Raw genomic sequence first — 26227 nt, forward strand, 5'->3', positions numbered from 1 at the left:
TCTTGGATTTGCTGCTGTCTGAAGCCACGCCTCTCTGCAAGCCATGCCTTGTCCTTAGTGATTCAGATGCAGATTACACCACCTGTCTCTGGAAGTTTTATGGCTCTGCCAAGGTTTTCTGAATACCTGGTAGCAATGAGAACTAAATTTCATCTCAGCCAGATTAGGTAAGCACAGGAATCCAGGAATATGGTCATTCTGTTTGTATCCCACACACTAGTAAACACAAGAGTTCTTTTTTTTTTTAATTTATAAAAAGTTGTATTAACAAATTCTATTTTTTAATTTATATTCTTTTATTTATAAAAAGCCTTTGACAGGCTTCTATCAAATCCCAACTTGGTCTTCTGAATCACATAGAAGAAATCTAAATGTTTTTCCTTTCACAAGTCAGTAGTTCCCCTTCATCATTTCCATCTTTCCTGCTGAAGTAGCTTCTGGACATGGATGCCCGGAGAAACCTGTTTACACACTATCCCTAATTTTAATCAAATTTAAATTCATGTTATTTATTAACATGGCTATGCATAGCCCTTTCTGTAAGCCAGTTTAGACACATTATACCATTTACATAATATAAAGAAGGCAGAGCACTCAAGAATTGATGAGTTTGAACTGTGATTGCTCCCTTGGACAGCAAGATCAAACCAGTCAATCCTAAAGGAAATTAACCCTGAATATTCACTGGCAGATCTGATGCTGAAGCTCCAATACTTGGCCACCTGATGTGATGAGCCAACTCATTAGAAAAGACCCTGATGTTGGAGAAGATTGAGGGCAGAAGAGGGGTAACAGGATGAGATGGTTGGATGGCATCATTGACTCAAGAGACATGAATTTGAGCAAATTCTGACTGAATAACAACCACCATCCATTTACATATCAAGTTTTTAAAATACTCAGTTCAGTTCAGTTGCTCAGTCATGTCCGACTCTTTTCGACCCTATGAATCGCAGCACGCCAGGCCTCCCTGTCCATCACCATCTCCCAGAGTTCACTCAAACTCATGTCATTCGAGTCGGTGATGCCATCCAGCCATCTCATCCTCTGTCATCCCTTTCTCCTCCTGTCCCCAATCCCTCCCATCATTAGAGTCTTTTCCAATGAGTCAACTCTTCGCATGAGGTGGCCAAAGTACTAGAGTTTCAGCTTCAGCATCAGTCCTTCCAATGAACACCCAGAACTGATCTCCTTTAGAATGGACTGGTTGGATCTCCTTGCAGTCCAAGGGACTTTCAAGATTCTCAAAATGACTCCAATTAAAGAGAGCTTTATTCTAAATCTGCACAAATGGAATTTTGATTGGTTGAAGTTCCAGGTGGTGGAAGTAGTCTACCCATTGACAGTCCCTTTTATAGCCCTCTTATTTCAAATAAATTCCACATCCATTCAAGTCCCGGAAGTGAAAGCAAGCATTACAGTGAAACAATTAAGAATGCCAGCTCTGGAGGCAGACTGTCTAGGCTTAAATTTCTGCTGTCCCACTTATTAGCTTGGTGATGTCACTGGCACGTTACTAACCCTCTCTTGTGTCTCATTTTCCTCCTCTGTAATGTGGGGGTAATGGTACCTGCCTCACAAATTCATCACTAAGTGCCCCAAAGTTATTAACATTGAGAAAATACATTTTTCATCATATCCCAATTTAATTACTTAGTTTATGTAACACAGCCAGAAGAGACAAATTATACTAATAGCATCACTGGGTTTTATAGTAATAAAAGTGAATATGAGAGCCACACCAGAGAGCACCAAAAGTTGGATTTATTGTTTCTGACAATCACACAGCAACTTTTAGTTTGTTCATATTCTCAGCATCACAAATCTCAAATACACTTTTGCTTCTCAATTAAAAACATATACTCTGAAAAGTGATTAGATAGCTTTTAAAAATCATCATTTTATAGACTATCTTAAAAATCTTTGCCAAGTAAGATACTAGCTTTACCTTTATAAATCTCTGCATAAAATGAAAAGGCATACAAATTTCATTTCATTCTGTTTTTAAATACCATCTTTTGTTTCCCTTAAAAGATTTTTATCTATTCATTCAAAAGTATTCTGAAATTCCACTGCCCATTTAAGACAGAATGAAGGCATTTTAGAGCATCTGAACTAAGCACTGTCTTGACTGAACCGAAACAGGAATTCAATCAGGGTCCTCGTGGGCCTCCCAGCCATGCCTTTGCGAAGATAAGGAACCTCATCTTTGTTGGTCATCACACCTGCTATGTCTAAATGTGCCCACTTAGGATGAGTCACAAATTCTTTCAGGAATGCTGCAGCTGTACACGCTCCTGCAGATCTGAAGAGAAAGACAAAAATCAACATCTAACCCCATTAAACGTACACTGAATGTTCTATTAAGATCCTCCATTCTTGCTAAGTGACTTCTATGATTAGAGAGCAAAGTCAAGCCAATGAGACCTTTAAAGAAGTTAACCCAGAAATCGATACCTATCTTTAGACACAGCTTTAAGCATAAAGGATAAATTCTTTTTCCTGTGGTAATGACCATATTGTCCATCTCCTTCCCTTACCATTTGCTTAAAATGACCTTTAGATTTGAAAATGCAAAAACTGAGAACCAGTTGGGAACCACCTTGAAAATAAAAGACAGAAATTAGTGCTTATGAGCACTATATTGAAAAGAAACTGGATACCTAAACCTTTGTGAAAGATTAAAACTGAAAATGCTCATTTTGGCAAACAATGATTGTAAAAATGTACTTTTATAGTTTATTTTACATACCTATATTTTCCAATGTTATTAACATCAGCAAGTTGGCAATCTATAACCTGTCTTGTGTAATGTTCAAAGAGAGGCATCCTCCAGACACGGTCTCCCGTTTCAATGCTGGCCTAGAGAACAAATAGGTATGACAGTTGGCAGAATAAATGAAGCAGGTTCTGACCTGTTACTCTAAAACATGACAAATACAACAGATTCCAGAATTATTTTAATTAATTAAAAAGCTTAGGAATTATAGAAGAAGCCAGGAATGCTATAGAACAGTCCTACAAAATTGTAGGGCATTTGCTGAAATTATCAAACTAATATTATGGGTCTCAGTTTAAATGAATAAGCTGGTATCCTGTAGTGCAGACAGGCTTTGCTGGTTTAATTAGGGTGAACTAGTCTTCATGATGTTTGTGGCCTTGGTGTGCCTAGAACTATACTACTAAAGGCCAGATACTAAGATAAAGTGACCTCATTAATTCATGTCATTTACATACTCATTCATTCATCCATCCATCATCTACTGAACTGCTAAACACCAAAAGGGGTTGGGGATCTAAAGATACTTAATATCTGAGTCATCAAAGGGCCTAAAGGCTAGTAGGAGAAATGGGTAAAGGTTGTTGTGATAAACTGTGGTCAACAGAAAGAGCCACAAGTGAAAAGTCAGGAAGCAGCAATGTAAGCTGTTTTTGAGACTCCAGAAGAGTAACTAACAGAAGAATCCACCAAGGGTTGAAAGTGACTACCTCCAGGAAGAGAGGGTGTAGGCTGTATAAACTGCTGACTGTTATTTCAATGTTTATGATATCAGAAGGACAGTGTGTGCCTGGTACAGAGGAGGGGAGAGGCCCCACATACTACCTGGAAGGAGACAACAGGGCTGAGTTTCTCCCAGAGGCTGGAGAAGATAGAGAGGGGCTTCACAAATGGCAAGATGACAGAAGTGAAAGGGAAGCAGTTTAAAAGAAAAGTTTAGGACCTTAAACCACATCAAGAATGTATTCAGGAACCTTTTGTATTTGTCCCTGCTGGTACACAGTAAGCTCCCATTAATTACTTGTTGAAAGAATGAGGTGCCAGATGGAGTTGTTTCATAGCCAAGTGGATGCTCAGGGCCTGGGGCTTAGGATAGACAGCAGCCAGAGAGGTGCCAGCTGAAGCCATGGGAATAGACGGGATTCCTGATGAACACTGTGCAGAGTAAGAGCATGAGGTCCAGGACTGAAGTCAACCAAAGGGCCAGGCAAAGGAAAAATCTGGCCAAGGAGGCTGAAACAGAAGTCATCAAGAAAGGAAACCAGAAGAGAAGACTACTGTGGAAGCCAAGAGCAGGGTGTCACCAAGAGGCCAGAGGTACACGCTGCCTCTGGACAAGCTAAGGGAGGCTAACAGAGTGGTGTCACTGGGGAAAGCTGATGGCAGTGAAGAGTGTGGGGGTAGTGATGGGAAACTGCTGTGAAAGGGCTGGGTGGAGGTACAGAGCACAGCAGTAGAAACTGTCGTCCTCACTGTCCAGTAAGGAACCCGAGCAAGCCCTATTTACATACTCTCCTATTTGACTCATGACATGTGTTCGTTAAAAGGCCATTCCTTCTTTTACAAAGCTATCCTCATACCCTTTTCTACATCAGGGGTATTTTTAAGTCATGTTCACTTCATTCTGAGAAGGAATGTGGCATCATATTTATCATTTTTAAATATTTATAGAAAAGCACATTGAATCAAGTTTATGGAATCATTTCAAAGATAATTCTACAACATAAAAATCCCTGTAACTCAGGGTTGAAGAAATAAAGCATTCTAAGGCTAGAGGAATAAAATCACCTCCATTATTTAGGTGTTTCTTTGTTATTCTTACCTCAAATAGTTTGTTCCACAGCCAAGAAGAGTTGGTAAAGACCCCAGTGGCACCAGATCCCAAAGCTATGTCCATGGCACCTGCAAGACACAGCCCTTCAGGTCAGCATCCGGTCTCTCCTGGCAAGATGGGTTTCTCTACTGCTGTGCAGGCCAAAACTTTAGCCTTTAACACTATTTTAATGTCTCCCTCATTTTCAAAAAAGATGATGTTGGCAAATCCTTACCGTATATATTTACTAGCTTTTTAGTTTCTCAAGTTAGAATTCACCTTCAATTATTAAGGAAAATGCAAAAAAGCAAACATCAAATATCACCAATTATCTCATCCCAGGGATAACCATTACATATTTTTAATATTTCTTTCCAAATTTCTTCTAAACTAAAAGCAAAAACCCATAACTAAGACCACACTGTACATGTCCAAGTGCATGTTCTTACTCTTATGTTTTAAATGTTTATTCTTCTTTTATAAACAAATTCATTAGAAGTATTCTTAATGATTTTACAAGTCCACTACATAGAGGTACTGGCCTACCTCATTTTATTACACTCCGTTTTACTGTAATTTGAAGATGCTGCATCTTCAAAGGTTTGTGACAATCCTATGTCAAGTAAGCCTATCAGAGCCATTTTCCTAAACCATTTGTTCACTTTGTGTCTCTGTCACATTTTGGTAATTCCTGCAATATTTGGAACTTTTTCATTTATTTGTTACTGTAATCTGTGATCAGTGTTCTTTGACGTTACCACTGTGACTCTCAGAAGGTTTAAAAGATGGTTAATTAGCATTTTTCAGCAATAAAATATTCTGAATTGATATGTACATTGTATTTTTAGACATTATGCTACTGCAAACATAACAGTGACCCATATGTAAAAGCCCGTGATTCTGCATGATATTTGGGCAACTCTGTTTGGGTCATTTGTTCCTTGGGCTTTTGTTACTCTACCTCCCAATTATCTCTCAAACCTATCCATTTCCCTTCACCATGGCTACCACCATCATCTACCACTGGACTATGGTAATAGTTTTAAAAAAAAATGTACTGTCAAAAACTTCAAATATACACAAAGCAAAGAGAAGAATATAATGGACATACAAGGACCCATTAACCATCATCAATGATTATCAAGTCATGGGCAAACTTGTTTCACCTGCACTCCTAGATGCAACAGATAATACTGAAGTCAAACACACTCATTCTTAACACACACGCTTACACATCTACAGTCAATAACCACACACCGTTCACCAGCCCACCTGGCCTGCCAACCTCTCCTTGGTCCCTCTCCCTTGTGGTTGGGACACTGTTGGCCAAGGACCCTTCTGCAGAGCAAACTATCTCATAGTTCCCACTCATAGCTTCCTGCTGCACTTAGCTGCAGACTAAATCCTGCAACATGCCAAGGCCAGCAGGGGACTGGTGCCGACCAGGACGTGGGTCCCAAGTGTCTTGACCGCACCACACTCTGTTCCTCTCTGTCCTGTTCATTACCGCCCCCACACCCCAACCTGGAGGGGTGCCTTCTGTGGGATGCTCTTCCTTCCTTCCTCCACCCGGTGATGCCTCCTCCTTCAGACTCCAGCTCAAGCAGCACTTCTCACAGTGCCTGACTTCCTGTACCAGTCAAATTCCAGATACACAGGCTCTCATGAACTCCTTTTAACTTGGCTCCTCTATGCTGATCAGTGTGATGATCTGCTGACTGCCACTGTCCAAGGGATGCGGGCCTCACCTCTGTATGTCCCACCTCCATATTCCCAGCCATTCACAGGAATTAAATAGGGGCCAACTGAGTCAATAACTATTCATGACACCTACTACATCCCAGATACTATGGTGGGTGCTGGTTACTCACTGCCTGTGGTCTGTCTATATGACTGGGTGGGATACATGTTCAATTACACATACACACTCATGAATACTTTACTTTTCAAGTTAGTGACCTTTTCTGTATTTATTCACTTGTCCTTAAAACATTCCTATCAACTCCACAAGAACCTTGCATCAGTGTTTGAATTTCTCAGAGAGAAGATAAGCACTGGCCACGAACAAGAATGTGATCTGATCTCCTCTCTTAAAGGAAGAGAAAATGGGAGACATAAATATTTAATGTGATCCAACAGGGACCATGGCGCTAGAGATGATTTCATTACATATCTCAGAAAACAATTATTTTCTACACAATCACAGAACTAGTACCACCATCAGTTTCAGAAGTGCCATTATTGGGGGCACACTTCCCATTTTCTTTTACAAGGCACTTTTGAGGTTAAATGCTAACTCATCCGTGTTACCAGAATTTCTCAGAGTATGGAAGAAACATCAAAGCTCCAAGGAAGGTGCTGAAGTGACCACTCTCATTCCATCCTAAGCACAGGCATTAAGAAAACGAGAGGTACCATGCCTGAATGGCACCCACTGAGCAGCCACTGCTCCTACAGTCTGCTACAGGCCCGCTCTTTAAAGGTCAATAACATCAGTCCAGTGTGTGCCAAGCCCAGGCACAACCACCTGTATCATCTCATTTAATGTACACAGGCAACCCCCGCCCCCAGCCCCTGCCAATGAGGTGCTATTATACCACTTTTACAGATGAGACCACTTAGACACTATCAAAGTCACATGCTCTTAAGAGGCAGCACTAATTTTAAAATGAGGTCTTCTCCTTCTAAAAGCTTATGTTCTTTTTCCTGCTAGGAACTCTGGTTGGAAACGTTCTCACCCTCTCCTTTAAATCCCAGCTCCTGGAACTCAAAAGGTACTCAATCAGTACTTGGGGAACTACAGCGAATCATCAAGAGCCTTCAGTGAGGACAATGGCCGGGGTGACCTGAAGGCTCACCTATGAGGCTGCCCTTGGTAATCTAGATCCAACTTTCACACCCTCTCATACCCCCAAGCTTGGGGAAAAAAAGGATGGGGGGGGCGCGGGGAGGCACTGTGACCCTCATTTACACAAAGGGAGTACTACCACCCACCTCAGCATTGCACCTCAAACACCAGCCCTAGAACCTCATTGTTCAGCTTAAAGTGTTTACTAAGCTGAACAGAGACAGAAGACCATAAAAATACTATAACGCCAACTTAAAAAAAGAGGAGTCTTTAGCAGATGAATCTATGGACTATTGTTAGAATCACATAAAAAAGAAATATGAACTGATTTTCTGTTAAAGGCTCACATGACCAGAAGAATTAAAATCAAAAGATGAAAATGATCTGAATTTTAATCTTAAAAGAGCTAGAGACACAATGAATCCCTAAAGTAAACTGCTGGATGAAAGATTATGAACATTGAGCTTTTGCAATAAGGTAATGACCACTATCATCCCTTTAGACATTTATCACTACCCCATAGAGCTGGTGGTCTAGCCTGTCGCATGCCAGCACTGTATTAAAAGAGGCTTTTCAGAAACTCCTTCCGATCTTCAAAACTCTGAGAGGTAAACAGACGTGTCCCCATGTACTGATGTTTGAGGGTGTCAGGGAACCAGCCCAAGGTTGGTGGACTAGGAAGTAGCACATCTGGGAGCCACCCCCGTGTTGGCCTTAAAGTCAACGTGCTTCACACAACAAACACATTACATGGCCCCGTCTCTGATACATGACCCTGCCATTCCCACCCCCTCACCCCAGTGTTTTTATTTCTGTATAAATTCAAATACAAAAGTTCAGAAAACACTCGGGCACGTCAGATACATCCTTTGCACCTCATGGACTGTGGCCTGCCGGGTTCCTTGGTCCGTGGCACTTCCCAGGCAAGAATACTGGAGTGGGTTACCATTTCCTTCTCCAGGGGATCTTCCTGACCCAGGGATAGAACCTGAGTCTCCTGCTTTGGCAGGCGATTCTCTACCACTGAGCTACTTGGGTAGCCCATCATGATTAATAAAAGCAACTACTGATTTGGGAACTTATCACTAATCTTTTCTGAGCTGTATCAAATGGCAACCATAACAGAAAACATTGCTTTGTATCATTTTTAGCTGTCACTGTGGATGGGCTGATCTGAGCCACTTGTTATTTCTTTTTTTTAAAGTATAGCCTGGGATGTTTCGAAACCACTAAACCTAAGATTCAAAGCAGTTTACAACTGCAGAATAATTCTTTTGGTGAAAGATCTTTGAATACAAATGGAGCTCGCCAGATTTCAGCAAAATAATGAATGCCCTAAGTACAATGTGTGCACTCGAAGGCAACAAATGAGACTTTCTTCAAACAAAAGCAGGAAAAGCACACTGTCTGACCTGTCAGGGTGGCGGCATTAATGATGACCTTTGGGTTAAAAGTGTGAGCGTAGCAGAGCGCATCGGCCAGGATAAGTCTCCCCTCAGCATCGGTGTTATCCACCTGCAAAGAGGAAAGTCAAGAGACTAAAAGGATAAGATGATACAAACAATGAATACAAAATCTAGACACTCAGAGCAGTGTTCAGTTTAGAAGTATAAAAACGCTGCTGTGATGTTTGTCATCAATTATAAAAAATATACTACCATTAAAATAGGAATATATTTACTCTGAAGAGCAAATATAATTTAATAATCCCTGTATCAGAGCTGATGACTGAATGCTGATGACTTTGGAGGCTGAAATAAAGAGAAGTGTCTAGTTCACATTATCATTAAGTTTATAACAGGAGGGGGAAAATGTCAAGATTTTCAAAAACAAAAAGGCGAAAGAGTTGAAGAAAGATACACTAAAGCAGCAGCCTGGATCTCCAGACCAGAGAACTCTTGGAACTGCAGCAACTTCAGCTATATTAGATATAATATATTTCTTCTTTTAAATACGCTTAGTCATTATGCGTAGTAGTGCATGCAAGCATGTGCCCAGCAGAGGATCTGCTGCCACATCCCCAGATGCAGTGCTCACGATGCAGGACTTGTTTTCTTCGCAAACACTTTGCTAAACGGAAAAAGTTACCACATCAAAGGTGTATCCAGAAAACAGCCTGTACTTTTCCCACTTTGCCCTGCTCTGCAGGGCTGGCTGCAAACTCATAAGCTGTGTATATAGCATACAGAAAGTAGGGGGAACAGTAAGGTAGGGAAAACAATCTTAAAATTCCCATAAAGAAATACCTTTGACTACACGAAAAGCTACTCATAATAAAGGTACTGCCCTTCCCTAAATGGGGCCCGCACTCTGCACCCATTCAAGGCAAGGAACAGCAGAACTCGGAGGCTGTGTCTTCTACCTACAAACCTGTATGGTCTTCCCGTTCCTGGCTCTAACAACATCCCCAGGCTTGTTGGCCTTCCCACTGGGCATATTTTCACAAAGAGGAGCCAAACCTGTTTTTTTTAAAAAAAAAAAAAAAAAAAAGAATACATGAAGGAACATGGAGTGTGCTATGTCCAAATATGCCACCCATAGGACCAAGGTCACAGTGGACCCTCAAGAGATGCCAGTCACAGACATCACCTTGACTAAATATTTGAGTTTAGCATCACCAATGACTCAGGTGGCATTACATGCACCAGTGACAAGAAGTACACATCACTCTTTCCAAAGAAGTCTAATTCTATCACGAAGAAATAACCCAAACAAATCCAAATCGTAGAATATCACAAGATAAACTTGAACCTTTAAAAACTTCCAAGAAAGGGGCAAAAAAGGGGGTGGGGTGGGACTAGGTTCTGGAGTAAAGAAAATTGAAGGGACATGATGACTACATGCAAGGGGTAATCGTTGAGTGGCTCCAAGATTTCAAAACCAAATAGAAATAAATGCTTGTGTACACAACACACACATAAAACTAACATTTTCTGGACAACTGGGCAGTTTGAATTTGGTTACTGCACCAATCCCTGGGAATGATAATGGTATTATCATTACATAGAATGTCTCTGTTCTTAGGAAATAAGCAGAAGTATGCAGGGGTGACATATCATGATGTCTGTGACTCACCTGTAAGACAGACCTGGACCACAGTCCAACTTTCTCGTGCAATGGAGGTGACACTGGGCAAGCCAATTCAATCTTAGTCCCAACCTCTAGGTCCCCCTCTGACACATGACAAACCTCCAGCATTGTGTCTGGCATTCTGAACTACAAAAATCGCTGCTGCAAACGGAGGATTTTTTCCGTCCAAAGCACTTTTTCTGCATGTCAAGGCGTTTAATCGGTTGCAGCCCTATGAGATAATCACTACCCTACTTATCGGGCCTTTTCAGTTGGAGTAAACTGCAAACTTGACATTATGTGCCCCTGACTGCTAACCACATTTTGCAGAAGTAAAACAATCAATTCTAGTTACTGCCCATAATGCAGAATACATTTAACTCTGCCAGTTAAGACAACACTTAGCTAAACAAAGAGCTTCTGCCTGATGAAAACCATTTAAAAACCATCTCTTGACCTTTTCAGATTAAAGGGAACCATGTTTGTTGTCTCCATTCTACCACTTGACTGGATTCTAGAAGCTCTCCAAGACAGCCGCCCACGCACCTACAATGTTGATGGGCAGGTCGAGCTTGGCGGCAGACACGATGGCTGAACAGATAGTGGCAGCTCCTCCCATGTCGGCCCTCATGAGGTCCATGTTTGCAGCAGCCTTGATGGAGATGCCACCACTGGGGGAAAAGGACAAGGTACCATGTTAAGAGCAAACGAGGGGGCTAGAAGCACTCTCAAAAAGTGTGGGGTGAACTACCTCATACAAGCACCAAGAAATTTCCAAATTGAGAATCTGAATGATTTCACCATTTAAAAAGATAATATTATGGTTTTCATAAAAGACACAAAGTAATTCCAGAAATACGGGAGGTTGGGGGTGCATCTTGGTTCATTTTATTTCTATCTGAATGAAATGTTAGCACTGCCACTGGAAACATTACTACATCATACAGTCAATGCTGCTTAAATCCTGTCTGAGCTCTGGACACTCATGTAGACTTGTCTTTACAGCAAATTATATGAATTGATCAACTTATTGAACCTGAAGGTCACAAGCTGTTAGGGAAAACAGACAAGTTCACAGAAGACTGGTAGGATCCCCTTTCAACTCCTAGGAAGACACAGGAGAAACTGGTTCTGACAGTCCCAAGGTACACCAGATCTTGCAGATAGCAAAATACAACCCACAGGCACAGGAAGACGCTAGCCCAAAGCCTTGAGACAGTGCCTAAACACAGGGGCAGAGAAAGGCTTCAATCCACAAGAAACCCAGGCCACTGCCCCAGCAGACTTCTGGAACCAACAAGGGACTTCTCTGCTCCTGGTTTATAAGAACCCAGGGTGACCTGCTTCACAGGCTGGGCAAGGAGGCAGGGGCTCTGACTTTGAGCTCTAATTGGATTCTGCTGCTGACTTGCCCTGCTGACAGAGAGTCAACTCCTTGCTCTGACATCTGCTCACCTTAGAAATCAGGCCCTAATTCTCACTCACCTCCAAATCACTTGATAGTTAGATGGTTGTCATTTATACACCTAGAATTAAAGATTATCCATTGGCTCAGAATAAGAAAAGTACATTCCTGGTCCAAGAAGTCCAGATAACCCCATGAGGGCAAGGGGAGCATACTGGTCCTTCTATCTATTTTTAGGCTGCTTCCACTCAGGGGGTTCCACTCTTACCTACAGGACAATCGTTCTGAATAACCACCAGTTATCTTTGCTTACTTTTTAGATTCCCCTCCAATCCATCCATTTTTTTTCTCCTACATCCATCCTAGTTGAGGCTCCCACCATCAATGATTCAGATGCTTGCCTAGCTCCTATATATCCAAGTGTCCTACAGCAGCCTTACCCCTTCACTTTATTACCCATACAACTAAGAAATGTTTACAAATAGATGGAAAAAAAAAAAAGATAAGCAGAAGAACCTCAAATGCTTTTTAGAAGTATATATAAAAATTCAAAATAGGTCACAGCCTTAAAGCCTAAAACCTTAAGACTTACTGAAGGACACAAGTACTTGGCATAGATAATAATTTCTTAAACACGGCAGAAAAAAGTATAAACTATAAAATTAAAAATTGCTAACTACACCTCACTGCAAATAAAAACTGCTCTTCAAAAGACACCACTTTAAAGGATATATATCTGGAATATATATTTTAAAAAACATACAACTCAGTAAGACAAACACTCCTGTAAGTGTTTTGCCGAAGGCAAAAGACTCGAAGAGATACTTGACTAAAGAAGATGTACCAACGGCTAATCAGCACATTTTTAAAATGTTAAACATCATTAGTTAGAGAAATGCAAAGTAAACCTCAAAGAAATACTACTACACGCTCCCTGAGTGACTAGAACTAGAAAGACGGACGCCATGAAGTGCTGGAGAGGACAGGGAACAACTAGAACCTTGTACACCGATGGTAGGAATGCAAAATGGCATAATCACCTTGGAAAAGTTTGGTAGTTTCTTGTAAAGTTAAACATGTAGTTATTATACAACTCAGCCCTCCTCTCCTAGGTGTTTAACTAAGAGGAAGACAAACATATCCACACAAAGCCTTACAGATGATGCTGGCTTTTATAATTAATAACTCAAAACTGGGACAACCCAAATTTCCGTCAACAACGATTGGATAAACAAATGCTGGTATTTCCCTACAATGGAATATGACCAACAACATGGTTAAATCTCAAAGATAATATGCTGAGAAAGAGGCTGGTCTTTTTATTAAAAGAGTCCATGTAAATGAATTTCTAGAAGAGGCAAAAGTAACCTACAATAACAGAAAGATGACCGGTCATCTGAGGTGGGGGTGAGAAAGGGGATGAGTGCAAAAGAGCACGCTCCAAAATTCCCAGGGGAGTTTTTGGGGCCTTGGAGAAATGTTTTATTTTCATGATAGAGGTGGTTGTTGCAGGGGTGCACACATTTCTTAAGCTCACTATACTGAACACCTAATGGGTGAAAACTGAACACTCAATAAGTGAACTTTACTGTAAATATATATATTTCTAAGGTCATTCTTTCCCTCTGCTAGACACCCTTCAGTTACTTTCAACTGTTCAAAGTCCAAAATCTAACCAGATCCAGAACAACCCAGTTTCTGCCAACGTCGCCAGCTGTGCCTCGATCCCTGCCCCAGTCATGTGCTATCGTGGCCGCCCTGGCATTTTTTTCAGTACTAGGAATTTCCCCTCTTTCTTCCCATCCGCAGCCTTCACCTGGCTCTTTCCCTGACCTACTCCCCACAGAACTAACTCCCTTATCCTTCACATCTTAAGCTAAAAATGTCACTTCTTCTAGGAAGCTTCTCTAAACCAAAAAGACTAGGTTGAGCACCCTTGCTAAATATCCCCATAACAAAAAGTTGAAATACAGATTTAAGTGAACAACTTCACCCTGAGCATAGAAGTTTTGCATTGACATTACCCCAATGATAGTATAAAACTGTCACAATTAGCAAGACATTTAAGAACAACTTTCATTATCTAATTTTTATTTGCTGTAATGTTTCTTTTTATTTTATTTTTGGCTGTGCCATGGGGCTTGTGGGATCTTAGTTCCCTGACCAGGGGCTGAACCTGGGTCCCAGCAGTGAAAGCACTGAGTTCTAACCACTGGACCACCAGAGAATTCTCTGCTGTAGTGTTTTATAAAACACACTTTAATACAACAGTATATGCACATGATATATATAAATATGCATATTTTTCAATGGTATGAGCTCAAATCTTTTACTGATGGGCCAAATAATGATCATTTGGAGACCAATGCTTTAAATGAGAGGAAGTGAACCACTGAAAGGAAAACACAGGAGGCACTGCAGTCTGCTAGTATAAGGAAGACCACTCTGGTGGTCAGATCTGCCCAGGACACAGGCATCACAGTACCTAGAAACTCTCTTGTAAGGGCAGGATTCATTCACATTTCAGATGGAGTTCTTGAATGGGTACAAAAACGTACTAGGGGACATCAAAATTTTATAGATCTTTAGCAGCATTTTCCAAAGCAGTTTCTATGGACCATGATTTCCTGAGACACAAGTTCTCTTCAAAAGGAAATTTAGATGTTAATTATATTTCAATTAAAAACAAAAAAGATTTAGAAAACGCTGTGTTCTATACCCCCAAGAAGTACTACAGTTGAAACAAAATAAAAAACTTATTCGTTTTATCTAACCTAGACTTTTAATCAAGTAATCTTTTTCAAGTTTCACATTTAATTAGCATCCCAGAAACCAGTACTCAGTAGCAAATGCTTTCCATGGGAAATACTGACTCAGACCATCTTTTCCAACTCAGTTTCTCCCTGGTTGAAATAGCCAGAGTGAGCTTCCATTTCTAAGGAACACTTATGGTTTAAGGCAGGGATCCTCACCCTCAGGGATCTAATGCTTCATAAGCTGAGGTGGAGCTGATGTAATAATAAAATACTCAATAAATGTAATGCTCTTGAGTCATCCCAAAACCATGCCCCACCCCCCAGCCCCCCAGTCTGTGTCTTCCACGCAATCGGTCCCTGGTGCCAAAAAGGTTGGGGACTGCTGGTTTAAGGAGATTAATGAAAGCTAGACTGGTCAGCAAAAAATGTCAACTGAAGTAAGCAAAGGGAAGACAGCATGATCCACACAGCTGCCTCACCTTATCCAGCTGGAAATTTTAACATCCCCGTAAAAGAATCAAAATGTATGGCAGTATTAGTTATGGAGCTTTCAAACAATCATTTAACCTGAGTCATGATTGCCTCACCTGCAGAACGTCCACAACGCCTAGCTCCTGGGGTAAGATCAGGGCTAATATATGTAAAATGCCCTAATACAGCCTCTGACACACAGTGTGCATTTTATAAGTGGTGACCTAATACATTTAAAGTAACACATAAGATCTGACCAAACACCATACTTCTGAACAAATCACACACCAAATAATACAACTACATACAAAGCATTCACCAAAATACAAAGCATGGATACAATAAATAAGTACCTGTCAAAGGTAATCCCCTTCCCAACAAACACCAAGGGAGGTTCACTTGCATTGGGACTGCCTTTGTAGTGAATTTCCAGGAAGACTGGAGGCTCTTCGGACCCTTTGGCCACACTTAGAAATGATCCCATTTCCTGTTCCTCAATCCAAGACTTGGGTCTACAAGGCAGGAAAAGAAAAATGTAAATACACATTGCTCTATTTCAATAACTTAGAATAAAGTCATCTGTGTGTAAAAAACAGTATAACATACAAGCTCTTAAAATACATACATGTTAAGTTCTGAAAATATATACATGTTAATGCTTCAATTATCACCTCCTATCTTCCAACAAAGGTTCGTCTAGTCAAGGCTATGGTTTTTCCTGTGGTCATGTATGGATGTGAGAGTTGGACTATGAAGAAAGCTGAGCACCGAAGAATTGATGCTTTTGAACTGTGGTATTGGAGAAGACTCTTGAGAGTCCCTTGGACTGCAAGGAGATCCAACCAGTCCATTCTGAAGGCGATCAGCCCTGAGATTTCTTTGGAAGGAATGATGCTAAAGCTGAAACTCCAGTACTTTGGCCACCTTATGCGAAGAGTTGACTCATTGGAAAAGACTCTGATGCTGGGAGGGACTGGGGGCAGGAGGAGAAGGGGACGAGAGAGGATGAGATGGCTGGATGGCATCACTGACTCGATGGATGTGAGTCTGAGTGAACTCCGGGAGTTGGTGATGGACAGGGAGGCCTGGCATGCTGCGATTCATGGGGTCGCAAAGAGTCAGACATGACTGAGCGACTGATCTGATCTGATCTGCTTTCTGTATATTCCTGGGTCAGTCACTTGATTCTGAATCTGTTTCCTCATCTACAAAATAAGATTAATGACACCTCCTTCAAAAGATTAATGACATCTCCATCAAAAGATTACTTGTAGAATTATAGAAGAATTCACGTATGGTATGTAATATGATGTCAGGTAACACTGCATAGTCAAAGGCTAGGGGCACAAAAGAGCTTTGTATTGATTTCTGGCCACAGTAATTAGGCCAAGGGAAGACTTCTACCCTCCTACAGACAGACCAGAAACAACGTCATTCAAGAAATGTTCCTCTGGCACCTGCCTAGCCAGAGGAGCTAAGCAGGTGAATGAAATTGTTGAAACTATTAAACTAGAACTTCATCATAGAGAGGGAGGGAATCCTCTTGGGGTTGGGAGGGAATGCCCAACTTCAGAGGGAAAAGAATATAAAAATGGAAGGTATGACAATTAAAAGAAACTCACTTCAAAAGAAGCGAGGCTGTATAATGTGGGCATTTTTAATCACAAACCTAGTACTTGATGTTTTATTAAAGTCCTGCCCTTCTGGAAGTACAGTCTGTACCTCTTTGATTTACACCCACCTAACGCTAGAGTGAGTTTGATGCAGCTGCCTCAATTTAATAGGTTACATTCTGCCCACCTGACCTGCCCCATTTCTGGCTGAGTTTCCTTTGCTCCACCTCAAGCCCTGTGGTTTCCCAAGGCCACTGCATAGGTGCTTCTGCCCTGCTCTCTCATCTGTTCACCTCCCTGAACTGCTCAGGCACCATTTTTGTTGGCAAACCTTTTCAATTCTTCCACAATTCTCCCCAGCTCTCTGCTCTTGCAGCACCCCCTATACCATTTCCCTTCCTATTCCTTCCTGCAGAGCCCTCAGTTGTCTGAGGACAAGAACCACCCCCCATCTTTGTATGCCAAGTTCCAGGTGTACAGGAGGTGCTGTTACTGAAGACATGTGGCCACACGGCCACGATCTGCTGACAAAACGTAGCTCTGGTGTCTCCTTAAATAAAACAAGGAACAGTCTTCACCAAGACACCTTTTTAGAGACTAAACATTGCCACAGAATACACAGCAACCATCCCAGAAATTTTATCAAGCTCCAATACTGCATCTTCTATAGACGGCACATTTTCTTTATCTAGATCACAGAAGTTTCCCTGAAAAAAAACGTGAATTCTAATCACAATTAAATAGTGAAGAATCCTTTTAAATGTAAACACCCTTGATTAGCAACTTTGATAGTAAAGGATTCTTTAGGTGAAGCAAGTATCTATCAAGTTACTTTCATTATAAATCCCCAAATACTTAGACTTGGTTTGCTTAAGATTAGGGGGAGTTCCCAAGGATGGCATAAAGCCTAGAGGTGCAGCGTTTTAGGTTCAACAGCAAGGCTGCTGACAACAAACCTCAGGACAGCCAGGGAACACCAGCTCTGATATCTGATCTAGCTAAGGGAATCTACCAGGCAGTTCTCATTCCATGCCAAGGAGGGTATGCTATGTTATTCACTTATGTCAAAAAAGAGAAAAGACAGAAAGAATTCACCAAAACTAAACACAATATGTACACTCCTCAAAAAGGTAATAGTTACAATTCGATCCAATAATTCAATTCCTAGGTACATGCCCAATAGATATGAAAACATATGTCCACACAAAACCTTGTACACAAATGCTCACAGCAGCATTATTTGCAGTCCAAAAAGTATGTGCTGTGCTTAGTCACTCAACTCTTTTGCAACCCCATGGACTGCAGCCCGCCAGGCTCCTCTGTCCATGGGGATTCTCCAGGCAAAAATACTGGAGTGGGTTGCCAGGTCCTCCCCCAGGGGATCTTCCCAACCCAGGGATCAAACCCAGGTCTCCTGCATTGCAGGCAGATTCTTTACCATCTGGGCCACCAGGGAAGTCCATCCAAAAATGTCTATGAACTGATGGCTGGGGAAAAGGGAAATGAAGAGTGGGTACAAGATTCTTTTTCAGGGTAATGAAAATGTTCTAAAATTGACTGTGGTGACGGCAGCACAACTCTGTAAATATACTCGAGATTACGGAATTGTATATTTTACATGAGGGAATTGCATGTTATATGAATTATATTTCAATGAAACTGCTACAAAACACATACAAAATGTAGTGTGACGCCACAACACTGTCAAAAGCAGGCAAGATATGACAGAAATAAATCTCAAACTGAAGAACCCTTACCCCTTCTTGTGTGTGGCTGCCAGAGGGTCACTTTACCTCTCTGGTCTCAAGTTAATTCTCTGAATGGTGAGAGAGCTGGATTTTAGGATCTCTGAAGCTCCATCTGGCTCTAGCATCATATGAGTCTATGGTATAATCCTGAATTACCTGATGAAGACGTCTGTTTTAATACTAGCACTTTTGAGATTCTCCTCAACAATTTCGGCAAATTTGGTTGGCGTCATCTCGTTGGCAGGCGTCTCCATCAAGCGGCGTGCCAGGTTCTGCCCAGAAGCAAAGAGGACGCCTCTCTGCCAGGCCTCCTGGTCCTCACTGGCAGAAGAAAACACAAGGTCACCGTCAGACAGCCTCTCAGAACACTGACCACAGCCTGCAAGGAGGGCTCTTACTGAAGACAAACGAAAAGTGATGGATAGAGGGTGCCCACATATATTCTTTGTAATCTGAACCAGGGAGGCAGCTGTTATGGTTTATAAAGAACTGGAAAGACTTCCCTGGTGGGTCCAGAGGTTGAGACCATGAGTCTCCACTGCAGGGGGCGCAGGTTTGATCCCTGGTCAGGGAACTAAGGCCCGGCATGCTTCATGGCATGGCCAAAAACAAAAATAAAAGCCAGAAAACACGACCCCCACTGAGCCAAGTGAGAGAAGACCTAGAATCACCTTCTGTATGAAAAAGGGGTTGGCCTGATGGACCTCTGAAGCCCTAAATCTGCTCCCCAATCTGACAGCAGATGTGTTCACAGAAAGGCCTGAAGGACTGCAGAATGAGCTCCCCCTGGTCAGTCCTGCCGGAGAATTGCCAGCTTCTGCCTTCTCCCTGTCTGGCTTGGGACCCTGAACTCCGACCTGCCGGAAATCAGGGTTGGCTTCACAAAACAAAGGATGTGGGCCAACTTTCCAGGACCCTGGCTCTTCTTGTGCACCACAGGAATTAACACACGTGGTGTGGGGACGGAAAAAACAACACTCATTGTTTACAGAGTTCACCATGGGTTTTGCCTTCTGATCATAAAAGTCACATGAGATCTGATTCACAACTCTACTCAACCAAAGAGGAAAATGATTTCTGTCACTTCATTGAGGTCACCCAACCAGAAAGTGAGAGCTGGCTTCAAAGCCAGGCTGACGGGTCGCAGGGCCTTCATTTTCACTCACTGTATCACAGGTGCCAACAAGACCCCCGTTGTCCCCTGCCACGTCTCCTGAGGGTCTCACACTGTCTGCTCCTGAACCCAGAACAGGGCTGGAGTATAAGTGGTGCTCAAAAAATGTGCCCAAAGCTGAGTCTCCCACTAGACTAGGAGGGCAGGGACCGGATCCCGGCATCTGCTTATTTCTGGCCTTTAGCACAGAGCCCGCAGGTGCTAGGTAGATGGAAGTGATCTGCATTAAAACCTTCTGGGACCCTTCTGTCATCTTGTTCTATCCCTCCTCAGGGGGCCAACCAGGAATAGTTTCCTAGGAACCAGCAAGCACGGAGAAGGGATCTAGAGAGTCGGAGGGAAACACACACAGGAGCAGCCAGGAGCAGAAAAGAGGCAGAGTCATCATACTCCTAAACTGACGAGGGCCATGAGAGAGCCACAGACAAGCCACGAGGCAGTGCCGGCCACTGAAAGGCAGGCAGCTCATGTCCAGGAGGCCGTGCCATCAGCACCCAGGCAATGGACCTGGTCCTCGTTTCGTGCCATCACCTTCCATGGAGCTTGGCCGACACCACCACCTTCTTTTTCTGCTTCAGGTCATCATACTCATAGAGCCCGAGCACCGCTCCTTCCGCAGCCGCCTGGGCATCTCCGCAGGGGTCCACCTCCACCGACGGGATCTCCAGGTCCTGAATCTGTCTGCACCCCGCTTCACAGGGCAGAGGAACCAGAAAACCAGAGTCAGTCAGGGACCCCTCAGAGGACAGATGGCAGAGACTTAGGGTGGGGTCCTGAGAAAACATCAAGACTGAGGTTCAAATCCCGGCCCTGACGCTGATCTTTCTGAGCTTTCACTTCCCTTTCCATACAGTGAGGACATGCACACACCTCACATAGTAGTGGGAAGACAGAATGATGGATAAATGATTGGTCTACCTCACATGGTAGTGGGGGGAAAGAATGATGGATTAAATGATTGGTCTACCCTGATGGCTCAGACGGTAAAGCGTCTGTCTACAATGCGGGAGACCCGGGTTCGATCCCTGGGTTGGGAAGATCCCCTGGAGAAGGAAATGGCAATCCACTCCAGGACTATTGCCTGGAAAATCCCATGGACAGAGGAGCCTGGTAGGCTACAGGCCATGGGGTCGCAAAGAGTAGGACACGACGGAGCGACTTCACTTTCACTTCACCTCACGTGGTAGTGGGAGGAAACAATGATGGATTAAATGACTGGTCTCACTCACAAGGAAGTGACGGCTATTTCAAGTACCACTTCTGAAACACTGGGGCTCCCTGAGGAAGCGTCCCAGTCCTAGAAGCTTGCCTATTAAAAGTGAGAGAGCAGTGATGACACTGCAATTCCATCCAAGGAGCTGAGCAAAGTCCATTATTAACACAGCGTTTATTAAGATCGAGTCAGCAAAATGCCCCAAATAAAAGTTAGGAAATAATCACCCAACATCAACTTTGAAAGTACATTTAACAAGCACATATGATATATGTGGGGTCACAGCACAATCCAGCTAATGATCCCCGCCTCAGCGACGGTGTTCTAAGCTTCTTTAACCACAGTCTCCTCGATGAAAGCCTCATCCTGCCACTCAGCCCTGACAGGACCCAAAGGCACCTACTCCAACTCTTCAAACTGTCCATGTGGCAAACTGGGACAGGCACACACCTCTGTAACTAGTCATAAATAAGCACTTTGTACTTTGCATCCATTTTCTCTGATGTGTAAATAGTTATGACTCCATGTGATTTAAAAGTGGGGCAACACCATGGATACATTACAAAAAAAGAAAAAAACAAATCTACCCACCAGGACTTTCTGGCTAAAAAAGAGTTCTAAGGCCAATACTGCAAGAGGGAACAAATGGTACTGAAACCCTAGACACAAGCTAAAGAAATATAAAAATGAAATTCCATAACCTAACCTTCTATATCTAAAGTAAGGCCAAGCATACTGGGTAAGGAAAACTGAGTATTTGTTGAGAGTTATTTGTATGAATGTGGGAAGGATAATGATGGTAAGAGGACAAAAAGAGCTGAGATTGATAATCTTACAGAGTGACCCTTAGGAATCTTTAACAACAGTAAACTTCAAAAGTTAAAGAACCTGCAACAGCAGCTCTGATGTTTTCTTTGCCTTCATGCCAGTTCTCCTGTTCATCAATTCCAGCATTCTTTTTGCCAAGGCCAACTACCACCACGCTAGGGAAGTCCTGTTCCAAAAAGTACAAAAAGTCAGCCACTTTGATCTTTAAAGCATCCATTTCTAGCATGAAATGGTATATGACCTTTCACACAACCACCTTAACATCCGCACAGGACGAAATTTGGTTGTTTTAATTTTTTTAAGCCCTGACATCTTGGTAAAGTTTTATAACTGTGTGTTGGAAAGGCTGAGTGACGACAATCCTGCAAAGGTCTGCTTCTGTAAGACAGGGCTACTGAACCAAGAAAGCCTATAGACTGAGGAATATGAGATGCAGTACTTTTCGACAGCAGTTTGCCTCTTGACAATTTAACCAATGCTTGTGGCTTAATACTGGGATAAAGCTCATTCATAATCCCACACACAATTTTCCGTATAATGGTACAGCCAAAGTACTAGGCACATATAGGTGTTCACTGAGGGTTTGCCAAATAAACCTTATCTTCATCTCATACCTCATGTAGACCATAAAAGGTTCGGGTTTTGCCTGCCTTCAGGGGTGGTCCAGATCTGAAACAAAAAGAAATAGTTGTGTTAAAAAATATAGTTTGCTCTGTCCCCTTGTAAAGTGACATAAACCAACTGTATTATTACAGTGGTCTGATGCTTCTGCAAATTTGCTACTTATGTTATCAAAAGCAGAACTCTCTCAGAAATCTCTCAGATTTCTCAGATGCAGCACTTCTAATTCTAGCTCAAAAACTTCCAGATTAGATTTAATGCACTTATTTTAAAACAATGATAGAAAGCAGTGCCATGGGTGGGTAATGCAGAGAAGACTGAGCACTGGATGGAGGCTGACCTCAATCTTAAATCTAATAAAAGATGTAAGTGGCTGACTTGACTGCACTGTGTTTAGCTTGGAGGATTTTTGTGATTTATCTACAGATGGGATACCAGGCAATTTCCAAACAAAGCAGCTGGCAATACACAAGTATAGCCTAAGAACTGGATGCACTGGTACCATGCAGTCAGGAAGGCCAGGCTGTTCTGTACTCGAACAGGTTAGCTTCTGGATTAATGAATTAATCAAAGCACTTCAGGGAGCTGTGGAAGGGTAAAGGATTGGTAATTGACAGGGGATGCAAATTCTGTCATCCAATAGTTAGACAATTATTCTAATTATTAGGCTACATCTATCAGATACTAATAGGTTATCTCTAATTCAAATAATATGCAGTTGCAGTGGCCTATGTTGACAACTGTTTCTGTTAAATTGCAGCCCATAGCTGAGAAGGAGTTGAAATGCAAACCTTTTCCTACCTTCCCCATTCCCTGACTAATCCAAGAGTAGTTAGAATCTCAGGCCCCCACCAGATTTACTGAACTGGAATGTGCATTCTAACTACACCCCCAGGCAATTCACGTGTCCTTTAAGATTTGAGAAGCCCTTGAAATTCAAAGCTAATGATGCAGCCTTCTGAGGCTATCTGATCTAGCCCAGAACAGGCTATTCCCCCCAAGTGAAGAGGAGTTAAAGGGGTAGAGACATTGGAAGGAAGCAGGTGGGAGGTGGGGTGGGGAGAAATGAACTGAAGCCAGGAGGGTAGGCTGAGGAAATCTGGTACTTTCCAGATCCTTCTGGGTCAGCCTCTCGCAATACCCTGGTGATTGGGTTGAAGTAGCCTGATTTCCCAGAACTGTGAACCACAAAGTACCAATATACAATCAACAGACACTTACTTTCACTTTCACCAAGAACATCCTGGCCAGTGTATTTCTGTGCATTTTCCTCCACCAGAACACAAAAGACATTCTCTTTCACCTTCAGGCATTAAAAAAATTGAAATCCAAAGATGAATACGTACATGTTCAAAATTTCTCTCAGCTTTCCAGACACCGATTTATTAAAATTCTCTCCTGCACTTGTAAACTGAGGCTCATCTTCTTTTTCTTTGCTATAGATTCCTAAAACAAGGCCCTGAGAAAAAGAGAAAAAAGGTGTATATAAGTAGAGTAGATCCCAGACAGGGACTCAAGGGATCCCAAATTCCAGAAAAAGCTAATCATTTCAACCAAACCATGTCCCCCTCAAGGACAAAAGAACAAGGCCAAAAAAGCAGCAGGTGCTGAGCAGTCAACTACACTCATATCCTGCCTATGTGTTTCAAACTCCTGCTAACACAACAGCCAAATTACTACCTGTCCTGGTCTTAATGGTCCCTCTCAAGAGCTTTCACAACACAGAGGGCTTTTCCTTCACTTTCTGCAGAAACAGCTCTCTGATCTCTCCCCCTTTCCATCCAAAAGCTGGTCATAAAATTTCCCATGAGAAAGTTTCTTTCCTTGTACCAGCAAGAGAACATTCTTATCATCAGAGACTGATGATTAGATTTGGGAGTCAATACCAAAAGGGACCTGTACAAAAAACCTATTAAAATAACCCTCATCCTCCCTTAGTTTTCCCCACATATTTCCTAGTACCTGTCTCTCAACTGACTGCCCCTAGGCTCCTTTGCCTAATCACATTCCCACAATTTCTCATTCTCTGTTTATAAAGGTATATAAGCTTTGGGGCCTATAGGCTTCTTCCGGTCTTCTCCCTTTTGAAGACTGGACACATAAAAATATGAAGTAAAACTTGTATGCCTTTCTCTTGTTAATATAATCTGTTTTAGGTCCATTTCATTCTTAGTCTCAGCCCTAGAATCTAGGTGAGTAGAAGTAAGTTTTCCCTCCTTTACAACTTTAAATGCAAAAATGTGCAATATTCTGGGATACTATCTCGATAAAGCCAAGGGCTGCATTTGCTGATACTAACAAGTTCTCTGGCCAACTCATAGGCTGGAAGAGAGGAAAAGGATGCACCTTCACTGGGAGGGTCAGGGACATACAACACTCTCTCAGCACTTAGTGGCTTATCCTTCATCTCCTTGAGCCCCAGACTCCAAACACCTGAAACAAGGAAGTAAACCTAGGAATCACTGTTGACCTCTGCACAGCAATTTATGACTTTAAAAATGTGCTCTGACTTAGGGCACCTTTGTAAGGTGGAAAGAACATGTAGTCTTCCCACTTGACAGATAAGGAAACCGAAATCTGGTCTGATATACTAGCCTGGGGCCAACAGAACCGGGCAAGAATCCAGATGCCTTCCCTCACTGTCCTCTGTGCTTTCTACAAAATCACACTGGTACTTAGACAAAATCATGTCTTGTCTTTTCTATTAAAAAAAAAAAAAAGGCTTCCTCTGTGTTGGTAACCTTCCCAGGTTCTAACTTTCCTAAGGCTGCCAACTGCCTGGGGTTCCAGGGAACCAAGTAGGGAACTGATCAGACAGAATACACACGTTACCTGAGCAGGATGTATTTCCATAGTACTGAAAAGAACAGGGGACAGACCTCTGGTCCCTCAGCCACCCTGAACTCAAGCCCCATCCAGAATACTTCTAGCCAGGGACAGTCCTGCTGGCTCTCAAGCCTGACTCCCACGCGTGTGCTCCTCCCACGGAGCCGTTTCCCCTTTCCAGATCCCCCTACGACCAAATTTTAGTGACCTTCACAATGGGGTTTCTTCTGCAGGACACTTCTTTTAATCTCACGAACAGACGGATCTCCCTGCAAAGCCCTTTTCCCTAGAGAGACGTTATTTTTCTCTAGAAACCCTTCCACGTAGTTTACTCCCGGAGGACCTGTGTTTTCCTGGTCTTCACCTTCAGCAGAGGAGAGAGGTCCTGGTATGGAACCCGAGGCCAGTGACTATCTGACTCTAGGGCATTTCACCTCACCAATACTTGGGCATCCTCCTAGCTAAGGTGGGAACAATCCTGGCGCCGTCATTCCCCGGGTTACTGGGAGGACTGAACAAAATCGCAAAATAAAAGCACGGTACAGAGTTGGAGCTCAGGTAACGGTAGCTATCTATCTATGGCTATCAATCTCTCGTGCTCAGAGTTCGGATCCTAGCACTTTCAAGCAAAAGAAGAAAGAGCGCATCCCCCGCACTAGCCTAGTAGAATACTGGGGGGTCTGCAGCCTCGCGCAGCCGGTTGCCAAAGCCGAGCTCGGCAAAAGCAAGGTATTTTCTCTTTAGTCGATGTCTGCGACTTGGCTCAGAAGCCCGGGACACCGCGGCTTCGCCCCGCCCCCAAGTCCCCGTCGCCCGTGGGCACGACTCTCGCGGCGGCCCCGGGGCGAGCCGCTGCCTCTCACCTTCGTCATGTCTGCAGCGGCTGGACCGGGTGCCCACAAACGCTTCACGCTCAGATGTCGGACGGCGACTCGCGCGGCAGCCGGAAGAGGCAGCAAGAACATCTTTTCGGCTCGGCCCCCCGTACCGCCCTCCACCGAGCACGTGGCGACGGGAAGGCGGGCGCGCTCCTAGAAGCCGGGCTTTGGGGGATGGCCTGCGC

General features: G+C 42.9%; 1 protein-coding gene across 1 annotated transcript; it reads right to left on the reverse strand.

The window, feature by feature from the left end:
- Positions 1-1748: 1748 nt before the first annotated feature.
- On the reverse strand, positions 1749-26223 carry LAP3 (leucine aminopeptidase 3). The gene is made up of 13 exons (XM_006063933.4): positions 26028-26223; positions 23685-23797; positions 22332-22386; positions 21778-21883; positions 20208-20367; positions 18659-18823; positions 15495-15653; positions 11056-11180; positions 9811-9899; positions 8853-8955; positions 4602-4681; positions 2753-2862; positions 1749-2305 (listed from the first exon to the last, which is right to left on the reverse strand). The coding sequence occupies exons 1-13, from the start codon at positions 26127-26129 to the stop codon at positions 2116-2118; spliced, it is 1557 nt and encodes a 518-aa protein (XP_006063995.3). The 5' UTR covers positions 26130-26223; the 3' UTR covers positions 1749-2115.
- Positions 26224-26227: the final 4 nt, after the last annotated feature.

Source organism: Bubalus bubalis, chromosome 7 (genome assembly GCF_019923935.1).
Source record: "Bubalus bubalis isolate 160015118507 breed Murrah chromosome 7, NDDB_SH_1, whole genome shotgun sequence".
Classification (NCBI taxonomy): Eukaryota; Metazoa; Chordata; class Mammalia; order Artiodactyla; family Bovidae; genus Bubalus; species Bubalus bubalis.

Coding starts and splice junctions, on each gene's coding strand:
- LAP3 (XM_006063933.4), bottom strand. CDS start 26,129: ATGTTCTTGCTGCCTCTTCCGGCTGCCGCGCGAGTCGCCGTCCGACAT. Junction 21,884..22,331: donor CCTTTTATGGTCTACATGAG/GTATGAGATGAA, acceptor TTTTTGGAACAG/GACTTCCCTAGCGTGGTGGT. Junction 18,824..20,207: donor TCGGCCAAGCTCCATGGAAG/GTGATGGCACGA, acceptor TTCTTCTGCCAG/TGAGGACCAGGAGGCCTGGC.